The 20,074-nt window shown below is 40.6% G+C and overlaps 1 protein-coding gene across 6 annotated transcripts in view; it reads left to right on the forward strand.

Annotated features, from left to right (window-relative positions):
• Positions 1-20,074, forward strand: part of CHD7 (chromodomain helicase DNA binding protein 7) — a 132,153-nt gene that overhangs the window by 66,086 nt on the left and 45,993 nt on the right. For all 6 annotated transcript variants that reach the window (XM_065053626.1, XM_065053625.1, XM_065053630.1 and 3 more), the window contains 3 exons: positions 7,191-7,612; positions 16,277-16,415; positions 19,664-19,801. In XM_065053626.1, the coding sequence (XP_064909698.1) occupies positions 7,191-7,612; positions 16,277-16,415; positions 19,664-19,801 (699 nt within the window). The remainder of the gene's footprint in view (positions 1-7,190; positions 7,613-16,276; positions 16,416-19,663; positions 19,802-20,074) is intronic.

Below are 20,074 nucleotides of genomic sequence, written 5' to 3' on the forward strand. Positions count from 1 at the left end.
GTAGTAATAAAATGATTGTCCTGTGGCCCACCACATCAGTTGTTATATACCATCCATCTGGTAGCTATTGCAGTTGCTTAAGTGGAAAGCTAATATGAAGCATACTTGCTTTGTTATCGTAGAGGCAGCAGTTGTCTGAGATTGTCTCATCAACCCTGGTGTCGATTCTGATCAATGGATAGCAACCAGAGAGTTCTCTTATGGGACAAGTTACTTGTTTCTGACCTGTGAACAAACCATCAGTGCTCATTGCACTGGCTGGTACTCCATAGGCTTAGTAATATCTCTCACTTTATATGAGCACAAAATGCTGTTGCTACATATGATTACTGTAAAATATAATGGGATGTTTGCTTTTTGGGTGGCCATATGAGTATCACTCATGTTTTGTAATCTGTGTCACTCCACAGAGTACCTGACCAAACAATAAATAATTCTTATACTGTATCTGAGACTCAATTAAGGAACTCTGTATTTTGTACAGCATGTTTTTATTCTTCCATATACAGTAATTGGGTGATATTATCAGCTCCACCAAATCATCAAGGACTGCACTTCTGCAGTGGTGGCTGAGGGAATTAAGATAGCTTTTAATCACTTCCACTCCACTGTTAGGATGGTGCTGGCATCAGAATTCTAAAGTTTTGATTCAGAGTTTTCAGGAAACTTTGGATCAGCAAGTATTAGCATTTTAATAGTTGCACCTGTTTTTTAAAGATCGCCTTCATTAGTAGTAACAGAGCAGGAAGACTTAGAAAATTCTAAGACTCGTTTAAGAGATAAAGTGGTATTTCAGCAGCACTTCACTTTTTAATGCATAGTGATTTTTAATTGCCAAATTGTGTCTTGCTAAGAAGGTGCTAATAGAATTTTTGATTTTCATACGTTTTCATCTGTGTTTTGTAGAAGTGTGGCACAAGGTTTACTATACTACAAGATTCCTGTGGAGTCTATTTGCAAAATAGACTTGTTTCATTCTGGTCTTGTGGGATGCCTTTTCCTCTATTGCAGGGAAGATCACTGACAACACAACACTTGTTTATAAATGCAAGTTGTCACTTCAGAGCTACAGTTTTTTGAGAGGGGTTTCTGAAGTGCTGAGATACCAGTTGTTTCTAAACAGCATCATATTGCCCAAAATATTTTAAGGTAGTACTGAGTATTTTCGTATAGTAAATAAAAAAGAAATACGTATGTTCAGCTTAAGGCAGTAGTTTCACAGAAAGGGGATCATAATTCACAATGAAGGAGAAAAAAGTGATTAGTGAAGCAGAATCATGGGTGTGAGTGTAGTCTTGAGGATGTTTCTGGACTTTAGCTACTATAGGAAAAAATACTGTACAGCTGTACTGTTGCTGAATGTAGGTATTAGTATTTGGTTGTGATTTCAGAAGCTTTTAATAGTAATGTGAGCTTTGCAGACAGAAAGTGTCTGGAAAGTATTTATGTTGGTCTAGAAAAGCCAAAGTGCGCTGCACATGGAGGAGCACCCAGACAGGCCTAATGCTCCAAGTGTTGATGAGACGAGTTGAGAATTGCAGGGACAAGGCAACGTGTAGAGACGTGACACAGAAACTTTCCAAGTTACTTGTTTGGAGGATAGTAAAGATGAGTAGTTTGATCTAAATAATCCAGAGAGATGATGAATCCTTTCATTAACCTTTGAAAAGAATAATTTTGGAACAATTTTACATGTGGTAGCTTATAATACTTTGGAGACTGTGCTATCAGGAAGGATACAAATTGAAAACGAGTGATCTCTGTGGCACCAGGTAGAGCCGCTTCCAGAAGCGATGCTGTAGCCAGTCTTCTGTTTTAAAAGAACTTTCCTAGTTGCAGGTTGCTGCTATAAGTTTTTGAAAGTGAAGGTGATAATTTAATAGGACTGTAATTGCTGCAAATGAGAATATTCACTAAAGGTTTACCTAACGTGAAATTATCCATTGTGTATATATATCATATTGGAGAAGTTTATATTTTGGAGCCAGTGGGAAGTGACTGAGCATTTGCTCTACTGTTACACAACTTAGTTAATAAGCCAAAGTTCAAGAAAATTTAAATAAATTGTGGTTACAGTAGTTCTTTTTTAAATTATGGATAAGACCAGGGAGTTTTTAGTTTGGTGCTGATGTTTAAATTTCGCAAAGTTAGCTGAGTCACATTGCGTACTTTGCTGTTCTTGCTTCATAGTTCCTAATGAAAGCTCAGTATTGGCTCAAGTTGCTGCTCAGCTGGGGAAGGGACTCTCAGCTACATCCAGTGCTTAAGTGCAGTTGGTTGTGGTTCAATCCTTGTTCAAGCAGCTGAAGGATTCTCCTCCTTAACCCCTCTCCTTGCCACTAAACCCCACTGTATTAATCCTATGTCTTGTCCATCTTGCTACTCCATGTAACAGGCGTGGGTTGAGGCAAAACATCTACCTGTGCTTTGGGCTGCGGAGAACGAGCTGAGCTCTAAACCTGTAAGCAGCTGGGCAATGCAGGCAGCGTCACTTTTAACATTTCAGATCTTGGTGATACATGTTTGGAAGTTTAAAAATAAGTTCGAATTCCAGAAAAGTGAGGTGTTGTCGTGTTTTTTTTTTTTTTTTTTTTTGCACTCCAGAAACAATTTCTCAAAAGATACTTTTGTTTAAAATTTGCTTGGATATTGTACACAAGAGCATATTTACCACACTGGGTAACCTGTTGAGCTGTAGATTATTTTAACTCCTCGGAGTTCCTGAAGAATCTCTGTTTTCCTCTAATAAGCTGCAATCTTTAGGAGTGTCCTGCATTGTGATATTGCATGTTAATAGCATTGATTAACTGTCAAACAGTGGGAATTGATGAGAAAATGTCCATTGTAAAATTAAATGGTATTACGGCAGACTGTACCATGCTGCTGGTTAGGGAGGTGAGTAGCCACAGTAGTCGGTGGTAGGAGTATTAATGTGAGCTCCAGGTTTTTTCACATGATTAAAACAGGCCATCTGTTCTTTGTTAAATGTTTACAAAAACAGCTTTTCTCTAAAAGATTTAAAGAGATGTGGGTCTAGGAAACACACCAATATTTTCAAGCACCTTTTTCACCTTATTTCAAATAATACCAAAAATAATTCTGCTACAATATCAAGTAGGATGAATACCTTTTTGTGTTTAATCTTCACTGGCGTCTTTCCTGTGGAAGATTAAATTCTGTACCAACATACTAAACTGTGGCTTTGTTATTGCTAAAAGCAGCAAGAGAAGTGATTTCTGTCAGGTATGCACACAGTTTTTTCAATCTTTTGGTAAAAATTTGTAATATACTTTTTAAAAAAAAATGTTGTAAATGGAAGATGGGTTCCTTTCATTAGAAATTGTGACACTCCAACTGGAATTAATCATTTGTAGATTTCAAGAAGTAGAACTATTTGAAATAATACCTTGTGGTGGGCTTAATCTAATATTTACTAGTGAAAGCCTGTTCTTCTTCCTCTTCTCCCTCTTTAAGAAAGAGCAGACAACTGGTTTGAGGTAAGAAAATGCATCTTCCAAGCTGCTTCCAAGCTCCTCACTAGATTTGTGCTGCTCCTACACAGCTTCACACTAGGGAGCAATGTGGGGTTGTCAGTTAGGGACAAACCACTTTAGCATATTGCAAAAGTGTAGGCACAGGCTTCCTAGAAAAATAAGGTTAATCACACCCATTTCTTTGAAAGAGTGCTACAGTTTAAAAGTTCACATGTAAGAGAATTACAAGATGTGCCAAGCTGCAAAGCAAGTAGCATGTGGTAAAAGTAGTGTATTTTCAGTTAATAGGAAATACAACCAAAGCTTAATCAGGGCAGAGTGAGCTTTTTTGTAACTTAATGTTTTGGAGACTGTGGATGATATGAAACAAAACCATAGTATTTTAATTTGTACATTTGCTAATGCACATGACTTGGTACTGCAAATAAAAGGCATCAAGGTTGTTGGTTTTTTGGTTTTTGTTTTTATTTTTTTTATGCATAATGTTTAATGTGTAGTCTAAGTTGTTTTAGAGCCTGAGGATGACTCTTGTGGATAAGCTTTTTCAGGTAGTAAGAATCTGAATTTTCATAGGATGACATCTTCCAGAATGAGTTAGAGAGTCCTACAGTGTGGCAACAATTGCTGCCATTCTTACTCCTTTACCTTCTGGCCAGACCTTACGTTAAAGCCACAAATGTCAAATCATGAAGGGCTGATGTTGCTATTGTGGAGACTTGAAAAAGCTGTCTGCCTTACATTTGGATTTGCTTATGACTGTGCTGGAAGTCGTTGTTCAGACTTCTAAAACAAGCAAATAAAAGCAACCCACAAGTCTTAGAAAGAAGACAAGGATTAATTTTTTGAATTAAATGAAAAAGGTAGTGAGAGTACTCAAGCATGTATAAAACATCATATTGATTTCAGTGACATGGTCATATCACTAGTGAAGGTGCAACCTTGAAAATTTTATAGAATTAAATTTACAGGGCATTACTGGATTTCTTATGGTTTTCAACATTTGTTGGCTTGCCTGTTTCATGTGCTTAAGGGGAGGAAAAATAAACTACCAATTGTGATTTGTTTTAGAAAGTTGTGCCTTTTACATAAGCTTTTTGATAGTTGTAACAATCTCTCTTCATATAGCAAACAAACACTGCAGTGCCATACACAACGTACTTGCTCAATGCAAATTTTACAAATAATGGAAAGAAAAACTTAGATTTCTTATACGTTAGACACAGCAAGTGAACAGTATTTAAAAAGAGGAATGGGTAATGTGGTGGACAGCTTGGTGAAGACATTGGTGAAACTTGCACTCGAGGTTTCTGAAAAACAAAGGATGCGTGAAGTGAAATGTCAGATAATACAGAAATATATCGACTACCTTAGGAAAATGTAGGTTAAAAGTACTGCTCTGAAAGCCTGTGGATAAGAAGTAATTAGAGGTGATCTGTGTAATATTCCTGTAGTTTCCTACCTAAAAAGAAGTTTTAGACAGTACACGTGCATAATGGTCTGAGGTGTAGAGGAGACAGTTTTGTTCTGTGTCACAGAATGAATCTGAGACATTTAATTCAGTCAACCAAATTCAAAACCAATTAGAAGATTTAAAAATATCTCTTAGTTTATGTAATGTATAATTGGACTGCAAAGCTCATTGGCACCACTGACTTCCTGGGATCAGTGTTTTCTATGCAGTTGTCCAGTCTACGTGAACTTTCCAGCATGAAGATACATAAGTGTTATGGGTGACTGCAGGTTTCTAGAAGAGGCGTTGGTTGATACTTGAGGATGCCCAGCATGACATTGCCTTGAGGTGGGCCTGATTAATATGATGCTAATGCAATGGGTGTATCAGGTTTGCATTAGAACCGAGTTTCCACTGCAACGAAGACCCTGTTGCGCTAAAGAGAATCTTAATAAACAGGTGGAGGACAGAAATGTGCAGAAGTCACCTTGGAAGTCCTTGGTTAAGACAAGTAGACCCAGATCTTCAGTCCATCACTCAGGCCTTCCCTCTTGTGCTGGCGTCTTTCATGAAGAACTGTGGTGTCTTGCTTGTACCATTCAAACCTCTGCCAAATGGCGGTAGAGAGTCGTCTTCACTCTTGACAGCCTTCCTTCTTCTGCTGCTTGGATAGCTTCTGAGTCTGGGAGTGCACTCAGCAGGGCACAGTGTTTTTTGGCTACCGTAAAGAAATGCTACAAATAGTTATGACTGCACTGGTTCCATTTGTTTACATTCAAAAAAGAGTAGCAGTATATTTGGAAAAATACATATGCCTTTGCTTTCTCATGTAATGATATTAAGAATTTTATTTCTAAATCTTAAGTGCATTGGGTTTTGGTTTTTTTTAGATTTAGGTGGCCAAAGTATAGGTCTCTGTATACCCATCAGTTCTCCATACGCTCAGGGGTTGGGTTTGTAGTCATTCATTTGCACACTTGCCTCTCCTAAGGCCAGTTTGAATAAAAAGTAGAGAAAACAAAACAACAAACAACGTTACAGTTACACAGGCACTGCTATTCCTAGAAGTAAAATTCTGATTTGCTGTAAACCCTTCTTCTTCCTGCTTCAATAGATCAAACATCTGAAATGGCTAGCCTTTGTGACCAAGGCTAATGGAGAACGCTTCCACCGAGAATCATCCCAATTTAATTTTTAGGGAAGAGAAAAGGAGAGAGAAAGAGGGTGGGGAAAATGCTCTGACTGTGTATGCAGTCACAAGAAAAGCATCAGTAGGGTGTTGTGCTGTTGCTTTTTTTTTTTAAAAATCACCATTGTTCTGCATTTATAGCCACAGACAGGCAATGAGGAGAAGTGGGTTAGAGCTTTGATATGCTGCAAAGTCATGGTAGAAATTTTTTTCATTGCATACTCTTGGATCTTTGTGTAGCACAGAACCACGAAGAGGAAAAGAGTTGCAAATATATCCCGTGTGCTTAGGCTATGCACTTGGCATTTGTGTAATTATATATAGATTTTAATGTACTTTATAACTCTGGTGTAAACCTGATACACTATACAGACTTTGAAATAGGATGTTTTTACAGGTTCACAAACAGTTAAGGTAGATCTCTGTCCAATCTGTAGCAGGAACAAATCTGTTTCAATTACAAGTAGGGAGCTGTGGATCTTTTGATGTAAAATGTAACATTATATTACATTTTAAAGTGGCTTAATCCTTCAGGTGCTGATAAAAATACCTCCTGTCACAGCTGAAACAACGTAAATTGCCTTGATTAATTTTTTTATAAATACAGCCTGTGAATATATTTATTTTCCTTTGCATGCCTAGAAACAAACCTCAACTTTTTTTTTGTTTGTTTGTTTTCCTGGAAGATGAAATTCCAGTGCAAAAGAGTAATTTGTAACAAGTTATTCATTCTACTAACAACTATTTTGAAATATCTGAAATAATTGCTTTCCTTTTGCATGTAAATGTTGAAGACTGTAAATATTTTCTATACTTCCAGTTTATAGACAAGCTTTAGAGTAATTTTACCCTTGCTATATCAAGAATTTCTGGTCATTTTGCTACTGTTGTAACGGCAGAAAGCTCTGTTTTTCTAATGTTTTACTGTACAATGTTTCGGATACGCTACTAGGTTAATCTTCTGGTTAGTATTTTCTCCCTCTGTAACATCTTGCTCCAAAAGAGCAAAGTTTTAAAGTTGCAAATCTACAAGTTTGTTTCTATTTGTCTCTCTCAGCATTCTCCGTCGGAACCCTTTTTAGAGAAACCAGTGCCGGATATGACTCAGGTTAGTGGACCGAATACCCAGCTAGTGAAAAGCGATGATTATCTGCCATCAATTGAGCCGCAGCCCCAGCAGAAGAAAAAGAAAAAGAAAAACAATCACATTGCTGCAGAAGGTCCCAGTAAAGGTTTTGGTAAGGAAGACTTTCCTGGGGGACTTGACAGCCAGAATCTAAGCAGAAACTCAGTGGATTGCTCCCAAGAAGAGAAGAAGAAAAAGAAAAAGCCTAAGGCAAAAAAAGAACCGAAGGATCCTAAAGAACCCAAGGAAAAGAAGGAACCCAAGACCCCCAAAGTCCCTAAGACCCCCAAAGAGCCAAAGGAAAAGAAAGCAAAAAATACCACGCCAAAACCCAAGACCAGCAAAAAGGCTAGGTAAGTCAGGAAACTTCTATATGTGATCAGAGAAAAACAGTGTGTTTGTGGGATTTTTAGAGCATCTGTGCTAAATGGCGTGGGTGGAGAGGAAATCTTGTTTTGTCATTTGTGTTCTACCATCTACAACATCATGTTTTTGAGGAACTTGGGCACATTTCTCTTGTTTGGCTTTCCTGTTTATGGCTTTACAGTTATTTTAAACAAGGTGGAAAGGCAGAAGGTTGATTTACGTGCGCCCCCCCCCTTTTTTTTTCCTTCCCTCCTCTCTCTTTTCAAGGCATAAAAATGTCTGGATGTGTTAGATTTCAAAACTAACTCTTCTGATTCTCATCTGTCCTTGTATGTGGTTTGTGTATTAAGAAATTTATTGCGTCAGCACTAATATAAGTTTGACCAAATCCAGAGATGAAGGCTTAGAGTAAATAGATTTGATGACACTTTTCTCTAGATAAAGAATTTAGGTACTTAGCATTGTTACAAGTTGTACAGCACTTACAGACACTATTTTATACTGACACAACCTATGGGCCATAAGCTCTGCTGTTAAAAAGGCGTTTTTATATGGATATTGATGTATCCTCCCTATAGGGATTATATTCATTTTGCTGTTTCATGTAAAGACAATTTTCCTAGCGGAAAATCTTTGTGGATAGACCAGATGCTTCAACCCTGTTTCTTAACTGTTTTCACTCAGCGTCGTGTCCCTTTATCAGAATAGGCTTAAAGTGCTACAGAGTAGTATGAGAAAGAACAAACTGCCGTTACACATGAGTAAATACGTCACAGGTAATAACACGGATTCTTTCCTTACCCCTCAACTCCCTAAACACCATGATTATAAATGCCTACTTGAAAGAAAACGGAGAGAAAAAAAGACATTAAAGCTCAATTTTTTTTTCATTTGTACCTAGAATTTCTTACAACTGTTCTGAATTTGTTCCAAACATCTGAATCTGTTTTTCAAGATGTGGCCAGTGTTATAAAATATAACTTCCAGATGGAAGCACAGCCAGACTTGGTTAATCCAAATCAGTTTGCAAAATCCATTTGTATTAGGGTTTTAAAATTGCAGTTAATGAATCAGCTTTGCATATTTTCAACCAGACTGACTATTGGTTTGGTTTGATACAGCTATATGGCTAAATGAGGCATGGGCAGTAAGATGCTACTGCTTCTTTTGGCAAGAAAGAGAAGTTTCTGTGTTAGTAGAGACAGTGTTTCCTGAGGAATTTATAAACACTGGCTTGTAAAATCAAATGTTGTCCTAAAGAGAACAACATTATTAACTGTTCGGTAAATTACAGTTGATTAGCCTATCCTGTTGCAGAAGTTACTATGGTTATGTTCCAGACTGTCCTAAAGATGGGCTTTCCATATGTAGCAATTCACAATGTAAAAAAACTCTTACGTATCTCAGAGTATGTGTTTTTGAAACCAAAATAGTGTATTGGCTAAAATAACATTTTTGTTCCATTTCCCTATACTCATAGGTTTAAAGGCCGACCAAGCCATATTGCATGGTATTGAGCATCTGCCAGCAATTTTTGCACCGAGAAGTAAAAAAGCTTTTACTGTGGGACTTTTCAATTAGTGCAGTTTTACAAGGTCTTCACTACAGTGAAGCTTTGTTTAATAAGCAATGGTTAGAAGGAGTCTGCCTCAAAACCAGGCATGGGTCCCTGTGCTGGACATGGGTGCTCAGAGCTGGTCTGTCCCGTCCACTCAATCCTAGTATCTCTCTGTGCGTCTTCTCTGAATCTTGGGACATGCCACGCAGATTAAAGGAGCAACGTTTCCTTTGAAGGAACAAATCCCTGCTTGCTTCGCTGTAAGAGAGTCAGTATCTACTTTCCCATGCAACGTGTTTCGTCCTTGTGTAGCTAGATGACATGCAGTATTCTAGTACTAAGCCCTGTTGTTTTACCTGTGAGAAATGTGTTCGGAGCAGCATTAAGAGCATTTGCTGTTTCTTATGCTTACTAAGATGTGTGGAGAAAGTCCTACTTTTCCCATAATGGGCTTGTGTCTTTTTTACCAAATGCTCTCTTGAAAACAAGTTTGTTCTCGTTTTGTGGTCTTGTCAGCTTCACCGTCAAACTTCTTTGAACAACTCTTGAGACTGTGTTGGGATGCTGTGCTGCCAGCAAGTTTTAAAATGGTGAAAGAAATTTGCTTACTTTGGCAATATCATAGACTGGGGAACCTGTCCAGTGATAGATCATTGAATCAAGTTTTAAAATAAATCAACAGTCCAGACATTTTATCTCTCAACTCATAGCATTTCAGTAGCGCTAACTCTAGGAAGGAAGTATTACAGTAGCTGAGATGAGTGAGATTAATGCAAGTTAGTATAGATTATGGATAATTATGTAGAAGTAAAATATTTTTATAAAGTTATTATCTGGCATGTGTTTACTACTACTGCTTATACTGCTCAGTATTTTGCTTCTAAGCATTGAAAGGAGTAGTGTGATTTTTTATTTTATTTTTTTTTTTAGATTTCTAAATGCTGTGCAAAACTAACAGTTTTCATTCCTGAATAAGCTGATCAATTTTAATAGAAGAGTTTTGCACTCATGTAAAATTCAGGTAAATAAAATCAGACATAGGAAATGTATTTATTGAAGAGCAACAGTTTCTTGGACAGAGCATATAACAAGTCCATGATAGTTAATTTTGACACAGGCTGTATTAGAGTATACACATAGATAAAAAGGTAGTACTGAAGTATCTTAACTGTGTAATTTATTGTCACTCGGAATTTAACCCTGTCATTTCAGTTCCAATTTTGACTAACAATGTAATCCTTTTCTTAAACAAACAACAGCAAAACCCCAGAAATTTTATCCTTCGCATGTCTTTTGTCTTTGGTGTAAATTGTGACAAAATGAGCAGCCTGCCACACTGAAATGCACCTTCATGTGAGGGACAGCAGTCAGATTAGAGAATGGAAGATGCTGATTAATTTCATGCTTGTTTGAATTGTGTGTCCCATGGCATCTTAGAAAGAAAGAAAACACACCCACGCGGGCTGCTGTTATACTGGTGATTTTGAAAGAAAGATCACACATTAACATTGTACTATTACACTTGTAATGGATATTAACCCAATCCTGCCAATACAGAAAGACAAATACAGTGGTAGCTGGGAAAAAAAAATTGCAAAACAAATCTATTGTGGACCAAACCAGTCAGGTTTGAAAGCAAAGTGTAGGTATACTTAGGATCACAAATGAAGGTTTTTTCATTAAATAGTGTGGGTGCTCAGTATCATGTGGACTCTTAATGTTAGGGAGCCAGCTTCAGGCACATGCAAAGCAGTTTTTTCCAAAAGTAGATGGACAGGCAAGTAGTCCTACTGAACTGCCAAGTCATGGCTCAGATGTCTGTTCCTCCTGTGCCTGTCCCTGGAGGAGATTGGGACCACCTGTTTGAGAAGATCAGGCTGCAGCACAGCTGATATCTTTCCTGCTGCTTCCTATGAAACCCTAGAGAGCAGCCGCTGATTATGGTGGGAGAAGCAGTAACTATCTGTGAGGGCCAAATAGCTCTTTGCAGGAGCTCGTCCCTCTTCCCATCTCTTGGAAGCAGTGTACTGTGTTTTGCAGGTCTGCTCTTATCTGCTTCCTCCCCTCCCTGTGGCAGGGGAAACTCTTTGTCCTTCCCACTCATGCTGCAGCAGCGTGGGATGCAGAGTGGGGCGCGTGGCTTGCTGCTCTCAAGGGGAGTGCCAGCTGTGAGTGTCATTACCTCTTCTGGAGGGAGGCAGAGACAGAGTATTTTGGTGCACAGATTCCCTGTTTGCTGTATCGGAAAGGGGCGGCTCCCGGGTGTGGGAGCGGGAAGAGGCTGCGGTGCCGGCAGCAGGACACAGCGCCCTGGGGAGCTGGAGGACAGGAAGAGAGGTCCTGAGGCTGTGGTGGTGGTTTCCACTCCCGAGCACCGATCATCCTGAGCAAGGCAGGAAGGGGGTGCCTGTGGGAGAGAACAGGAAACCGTGCGAGATTTCCATGTGCGCGTCCACTGGGGCTGTTCCTGTTCACACCTGTCCTCATCTGCCTTCTGAACCTGCCCAGCTGCCAGATATTTACCTCTCCCTTTGCTGCAGGCGAGCCTTGCAGGCTTCGCTGGGACCAAACTGTACTTCTTAGTGGTTTGGCTGAGTTTTCAGGGTGGGGAAAAAACTTGTTGTCCTATTGTTTTTCCTACTTTTGTGGCAAATAAAAACTGGTTTAAAAAAAGTTTTGATTACAATAGGAGCTTTAAAAAATAATTATTATTTTCCTCAGGTAAGGCAGTACAGAAAGTCTGACAGGTTTAATGTTTTGAGATGGTGGGGTTACTTTTTTTTTTTGCTTTTGATGGACCCCAGCGGATGTGTAACATATTTTTTAAGCCAGGTTCCAGTAATGAATTTGTCACAGGATAATGTTCCCAAACAGTAAAATAGGAATCTATAGTCTGTCTGACTTATTTTAGATGTTTAAATTACAGAAAAAAGCATCATCCAAATCCTGATAGCCATCATAACTTAGTGATAAACATATCTGTCAGTTACCTAGATCCGATGAAGTAGTTGAACAATGTAAACATGCAGGCTGATTACTTTCCCACTTAATCCTGTGAAGCATGCCATGCTTTTTGAGGTATTTTTGAGTCAGATGCTTTGGCCCGGACAAATTCCTGGATTTTGACCCAGCTCTGTAGGTGGCTGCTTGACTAGCTGACACAGAACACACTGTCAGAGTTAGGATACTTGTCAAATTTTAATTAAAGCTTTATTTTCAGTTATCCTTCTTACTATTTTCCTCTTTGGCCTGTTTTCCTTCATGTTGTTCACTCATCTGACCGTCTGCAGGTTGTCTTCTTACTGATCCCCTTCAGTCAGCGTGCTGTGCGGTATCTGGTGATAAGAGGATGCAACCAGAAAGTGGTATTGGGCAGTGAGATTGTAAAACATCTGATCTGAAATGTCTGTGTTTGTGTCACTTTAATAGAAGGACTAGTTTTAACTGACAGTTTTAAAATATTTTAGCGTTTTATGTGTGGCAAATACTACTTTATTTTCTCTCAGATTTCTAGTTTTGGGACTGGATGTCATCTTGCCTCTAGTGGGACTTGGCTAAATTTTGTATTCAGGCATACGTAAAAACAAATATGAGAGAGAGTTGTCTAAATGTGTATATTACAGCTTGCCTTCCTTGTTGCCAGATTTGGCAAGTACTGTCAGATGTGTATCCAGAGCTTGAGTATTGATACACAGATGCTAACGGTGTCTAAGTTTCTAAGAAGGGGGCTTTGCTACCTATACTTACATGCAGAAGGGTAATTCTGGTCCGGGCTAACACCATTCCTGAATTGCACAAGTGTATGATCTGCTGGAAAGTGGAAAGGCTGAGCAGGTGCATTTAATTGTTAGGAACAGATCACGCTGGCTCTGTGGGAAGACTGAGAGGAACAACAGTTGCTGGCAATTTGAGGGAGCTGAGGCTCCCGCTGACCAGGTGAAGCTCCTGGGTGCATGATGCACTGGGAAGCCTTGGCACTGTTCTTCTGTAGTTTATTTGTACTTCACCTGCTTTTCTTGCCTTGAAAGAAACTGTAGCTGTGCATTTTAAAACAGTGATTCTTCTGCTGAGTTTAGAACTTAAGATTCCGGCGGAGCTGCGCACAGGCTTTGTTCCGCGGCTGTTTCATGTGTCTGTTTTTAACTGGCCTGGCAAGGGGTGAGATTTGCGACTGGGAATCGCTCGGTCCGTGTCTCCGTTACTGGGGCTGACTCGATATGCCGAGGCAGGGCTCGGGGGTAGATACTGAGGTCGTTAAATACTCTTAAGTGTGAGTCGCTGCCACCGCGAGCAGGGAAAGGTGCTACAGAGAAGAAACCTTTGTCGGGGTGGACCTGCCGGGGCCTTTGTGTGTGCCTGGGCGAGGTGGCGGCAGGTCCGCTCGGGGCAGGCAGGGTCTCGTTAGCGCTTTCTGGCCTCTGAGCAGATCGATATTTTATCAAACCTCGGCCACGCCGTCCCCCCCGACTTTAAGCCTGCGCTTCACAGGCGGCGGTGCGACGACCGCTGAACTTAATTGCGCGCCTCGCTCCGATTTACAAGGGGTCGGGGGCGAGAAGCGCCAGCCTGTCAGCTCACTTCACCTGGCGGCCGTCCAGCTCCCCTGACAGGCTCACCTTTGATTTAAACAAATTCGAGCAATACGTAAAGTTAGGGGGCTTATTTTTTTCTTTTTATGTTCGGTGGGGTTTATTTGGAAGCGGTTTCGCGGTCATTTGATAAAAGGCGGAGGGGCGGGTGTGTGTGAGGAGGGGAGCCGGGGGGAGTGGGGGGTGTCGCGCAGGACGCGGCCGCGCAGGTGCCGGCAGCGCCGGGCGCTGATTGAGGGAAGCAGATGGCTGCAGTCGGTGGCCGCCAGCCAGCGGAGCAGGTGCTGGTCACGTGGCCGCGGGTTGCCCGGGCGACGCGAGCGCTCTCGGCGCGCGGATGAAAGGCGAAGGGGGCCCCGCTTCAGCTGCGGCTTTGTGCCATTGGCGGCACATAGAGCGGAAACTAACGCCGGGAGGGGACCCGCGCCGCACCGCGCGCTGCCCCGCGCGCCTCCGCTGCCGCGCGCCTCAGCGCCGCCTCACCTCAGCGCTTGGCCAGGCACCGCGCTCCTTCCGCCGGGTCAAACTTCCCCCTTTCCCCCTCCCCTCCCCCCCCCCCCCCTTCCCCCCCCCCTTTCTCCTCCCTTCCCCCCTTTTTTTTTTGCCTTCCCCCCCCTTTTTTCCCCCCCTTCCCCCCCTTTTTTCCCCCCCTTCCCCCCCTTTTTTCCCCCCCTTCCCCCCCCTTTTTCCCCCCTTCCCCCCCCTTTTTCCCCCCTTCCCCCCCCTTTTTCCCCCCTTCCCCCCCCTTTTTCCCCCCTTCCCCCCCTTTTTTCCCCCCTTCCCCCCCCTTTTTTTTCCCCTTCCCCCCCCTTTTTTTTCCCCTTCCCCCCCCTTTTTTTTCCCCTTCCCCCCCCTTTTTTTTCCCCTTCCCCCCCCTTTTTTTTCCCCTTCCCCCCCCTTTTTTTTCCCCTTCCCCCCCTTTTTTTTCCCCTTCCCCCCCCTTTTTTTTCCCCTTCCCCCCCCTTTTTTTCCCCCTCCCTTCTTTTTCCCCCCTTCCCCCCCCTTTCCCCCTTTTTTCCCCTCCTTTTTTTAATTGTCACAGTTTGAGGTGTTTTCCTGTTTTTCCCTAATATTTTTCTATTTTTTTTTTTTTTTTGAGAGGAAAGCTGTGTCACGCCCTGTAATTTCACGACTACAAACTCATTTCCAAAACTCCCACTCTTTTCACTTGTAAATTTCACTTTTTAATTTAAAGTCAACACAAGTTTAAACACAGGCTGCAAAAGAGAACAATACCACAACCGAATTGTCTCCCGTCCCGAAGTGACATGTAACCATGTTTCTGCGGATTTTAAATTACACCTTCAGTGGGCCAATGCTCTGATTGAAATGAACATGCTTAAAGCTGGTGTGTGTTTGGGAGGTTACAAGGCTGGGGATTATGAAGGAAAAACAAACCACAGGCAGCGTCAAGGGGATGAAAATAAAACGTTGAGGGTGCAGAAGCAGTATAAAAGTGCCTGTCACGCTGTTTGGTGGCCTGTCCTTGCCGTTTGTCAGGTACCAGCACACAACTCTTGCTCTTCAACATCTCAGCAACTTTCTACAACCAGCCTGTCAAATGGGTAACGGGCCAGGGTGGGTTGACCACAGAGGGGGAAAAAAGACTGGTGAGACTCAAAGGGTAAAGGTGTTTAAAATTACTAACTTGTACCATCAGTTCTTTTGTTGCCATTTAAAAATTTGACCCCCGGGATGCTGAAGGTCATCTCAGTAATTTCATGATGATGTATTTAAAGCTGCATTTTTATACGTGTGTCTTCACCCATTTTCAGGCCTTGGAGTGCAGTTGGAGAGAGGTGGTCCCAGCTCCTCAGGTGGCAAATGTTTCCTTGGGGAAGGAGGGGGAGAAACAGTCCTCAAAACCTTCCTCTGCCATCAGTAGATGTAGCTTTCTAGTATTGTGCAGATGCTGAAATACCAGCTGAGTGCTTTTTCTGCCCCCATACAAGCTGCAATTGCATGTGTTGAGGCTCTAGCATGCCCTCAGAGCTGACACGAAAGCACCTTTCCTGCTTGGAAGTAGCAGGGATGGTAGAAGAAAGTAATTTTCTCATTCGATCCTTTGTTTTGGTAACACTTCCTCTGGCTCTGTTCACCTAGTCCGCATAGTTTAGTATCAAGTGCACATGTAATCCTGTTTCTCTTCACATGTGTCAGGTCGCCCAAACACCACTTTCAGCAAGCGCAGTTTCTGAAGAGAGCAGCTCTTTCTTTCCAGTCTCAATTTTTAGTTTCTTGTTAAATACATGTTCAGTCTCAATGTCTAAAATCTTGAAGGAAAGCAGAAAGGTGTCCATTCTTAAGGAATAGGAAATTTATAATGATGGCCCAAGCATAATTGATTTTATGTTTATGTTTAAATTCTTAAATGAGGAGGGCAGTTGAAAATAATGAAGTCACTGAAAACAAACGTTTTGCAGATTAGCTATTTTGTTAAGCACATTTTGCTTACATTTGCTTACATCAGTATAAGTACTGATTAACAAATACCTCTGTTTCAGTAACAAGAAATCAGAATCAGAAACTAGTGCTGCGAAGAAAAAGGTGAACAAGGGAAAGGAAGGTTCTGAAAATTCAGATTTGGAAAAAACCCCACCACCATCACCTCATCCTGAAGACGAAGATGACCCAGGGGTTCAGGTAATGCTGTCCTTCAATGTAGCTTTTGACAATTTAGATTCATAAAACAGCAGTTCTCACCGTCAGAAAAAAAGGTATTTGGGTATTTTTCTGTGTCGTTCAGAATGACACATGAAGAAAATGAGAACTGGAAATCACTGTGGTGAATATTTTACTAAAACAAGTACTCTTCATCATAATTTTGCTTTGCAGTCTTGTTACCTGCAGATATGTGTACGGTGCTGCTGAGTTTTCACATGTTCTCTTCTGTCACTGTTGCAATTGCGGTGCTGAATTTTCTGCTCTGTAGACTGAGTGTACCATTGCGAGGTCTTGCTTACAAGCCTTGTGTTTCTTCTTGCATTGGCTTTGCAAACCTTCTGAAATCGAGAATAAGACATGACAAAGCAGAACATGAGAAATGTGCGTGTTGGGGACTTGTGACTACACTGCTTCAGTGGTCAAAGGGCCTTTCTGCAGGACTGCCAGTCATTGGCGAACATTGATAATTTCTCTTGGCCACTGCACACGTATTTCTTGCTGTCCAGACTTTATTTCATATAAAGAAGATGTGAAAGTAGAAGTAGCATATATAACAACTGCTGTGTGTTTTGTTATTAGCCCTGTTAAGAAGTGGTCAGCTGCCTTGCTTCTGCTGGCTGTGTTCAGAGTGGGCATTAAAAACAAGAATTCCCTCATGAAGGGGTAGAGGCAAATTGTGATGGGGAAAGTATGGACTCCTAAATAGTCATGCTGGTATTACTGAAATCCATGGCATTCATCCATTGCACATCAGCTTGTGGATGTTTTGCTTCCAGTTAGGAGAGATGCTGAGACTGGTGATCACTTAAAAATGGTCAAAGCAGCCTGGTGAAGAGGTTGGCAGATGTGGTTAATGCCTCTCTTCTTACTGTTTTCCAGAAGGATGAAGAGCATAGTGAAATGCAAGCAATTAAAAACAAAAGCAACAGCAACAGAGTGTTATTCCTGTTTCATGTAAACCATGTATAATGACTTACAAAAGCTGAGTTACACCGTGCAAACATTAACATCTTGGAAGAATGAGTTTTCTGTCCTGTGCCACAAATTTCTCTAAGCCTGATTAATAGTGCTGACAAAAGTTGTAGAAGAAAATTTGGAGCTTATGTTTTTTTTGGGTTCATTTGCGGATGATTCTATATTGTCTACACTTCAATATATATGCGTGGTTGCTTGTTTTTGTTTTAGTGGGACAAAACTTTGTGACACTCAATTGGGTAATGAACTTTACATTTGAAGTTTTGTTTTTTTTTTTCTCTAAGAACCAGTGTCAGGGTATTTGCATCACTTTTTAATTAAATATTATAAAGTATTTCAGGTAAATTTTGTTCTCTTGATACTTCCTCACACTGTGCATGTTATACTGCACTCACATGTTTTTGCATAAACTTAGGGAAGGGTTACAACCCTATACGCTAGAACAGCTAGAATTAATAAACTTGTTATACATTTCCCAACTGGGATTGGTATTATGTAGTTGTCTAAAACACCATTTCATTCTTAGTTTTAAATACTGAGTCTTCTGTAATGATACTATGTAGTAACACATGAAGTGATGCTTTGGTAACTTGTGTGTTACCATTGAGATTTTCTATATTCCGTTATCAAACCTATTATTCACCTTTCCACTTACAGATCAGTTAATGAGTAAAACATAATCTGGTGCAGGTAAACGTATGCACATTTTTTGACAACAGTGCATAACTATTGCAAAGCCTCATGTGGATATTAGAGGAAACAGGAAGCTAACCAAGACAATAAAAATAAAATAGAGGATTACCATCATACCTAAAAAGGTATGCTTTCTAATAGCGAAATGGAAGAAGATACTTTTGGCACCAAAAGTAATGGTAAGACTTACCTATTGAGCCAAAAGAAAATTGGTATTTTCCCATCAGTGATTATGGAAATGATGATGCAAATTTGCCAAGTGGAATCTGTTTTCAAATATAAAAATACTGTTACAGTTCTGTGGGAACCCCTGTAAGTTACTGTGTTAAAGGTAGAAGCCACGTCACCATTGTTTAAAAGGGTGAGGTAAACTTAACCTTTGCTCAAAAATTTCATTTCCAGTTAAAGAATTTCTAATTTTCTGAAGTACATCAGATATTTGTGTTTTAAAAAGTATGATTAACTATCTGAAAGTAAATATTTGACTTTGTATATTGAGGGACCCAGGTTGATAGATCTGTTAAACAAGCTACATAAGTATTTGCATGTACTGGTGAAGATGTGTTAAGCTGAGAAAGATATAAAAATAAGTAGTGTATCAATTCAAAAAGATTTTTGTAACAGTTAATATTCAGTATAATGTTTTTATTACATACATCAGTCCATTGAGATACTTGATGTTCAGTTGATTGTTTCCTTCAACACCATATGCTCTCAGATTTTCAAAAATATAGAGCCTGATGCAGACTATCTGGGAATTTGAATTTTATTGTTGCAGAAAATTGTGTCTGGCACTGAGCATCAAGTTGGAAATTCTGTCAAATTGCATGCTTGTGTATCTTAAAGATTGTTTTCTGCAGCTTCTTTGAAGCTTTCTCTCATTCTGGAGATGAGGATATGGGGACACAGAAACTAAATTTTCAGTTTGGGGTGGTTCAAGTTTTTCATTCTCCTCTGTTTGGGGTTTTTTTCCCATGCGGTGCTGCAGGATGTCTTTCTGGACAGCGCTGGGTCAGTGGAGTGAGGAAATCGTATTTCATTGTATTTCCCCTTCAAGATAATCTGGGTACAACTGGGCGGATGGGGAGAGCAAGAAAGCATGTTGTCACTGCTTAGCAACACTGTGGCCTGTGCTGCAGAAAGGTGGTGTTTGGTTCCTGCATTGGCCATCTGTCAAAGTTTGTCGTAGATGCAAACTGAGAGGTGCAACTTCTTAGTTTTTAATTGCTGTCCGAGATACGCTTTCTCATTTTCTAATGTGGTTTAGTAATGCTGAAAAAACAAACAAAAAAAAACACCAAAAAAACCCACTTTCCAATTCAGAACAAGCATGAAATTATTTTTTGTTTGGTTTGGTTTGTTTTTACAAAATTTAAGAGCAGCTAACAGGCAGGGATTTACAATAGTCATGTCTTGATTCCACTATTTCTACCAGGGTGCTGTAAAAATAATAGCATTCTCTACACGCTAGTGTATTGGAGAAACACAGAAGTTTTCTCAGTTATTCTGCTGCTTATCAGTGTTGTTTCTCACCAAAAATATAAATGCTTTCTGTTTAGAAGCGACGCTCCAGCAGGCAGGTGAAGAGGAAGCGTTATACGGAAGACCTGGAGTTCAAGATTTCAGATGAGGAGGCTGATGATGCTGATGCTGCTGGAAGAGACTCTCCTTCAAATACTTCTCAGTCAGAGCAACAGGTCAGATACGAGTGGACTGGAAAGGTGGCTGTAACTGCGCCATTCAGAGTTCAAATACAGGCCCTTTTCCTGAATGACATTCATCCATGGTTGGCACAGTGTGCCAAAAGGCATTAGCTATTTACGTAGAAAAAAAAAATACATTAGTTCATGGCGTTATTTACAAGCTGCTGATACGTAGTTTGGAAATTAATGGTCTCTGCCTAAAGGAAACCTAAACTGGACTGCTAGGAGCCTTGAATTTATTTCTGTGAATTCAGTGGTCTGGCTTCT

This window comes from Columba livia, chromosome 2 (genome assembly GCF_036013475.1).
Source record: "Columba livia isolate bColLiv1 breed racing homer chromosome 2, bColLiv1.pat.W.v2, whole genome shotgun sequence".
Classification (NCBI taxonomy): domain Eukaryota; kingdom Metazoa; phylum Chordata; class Aves; order Columbiformes; family Columbidae; genus Columba; species Columba livia.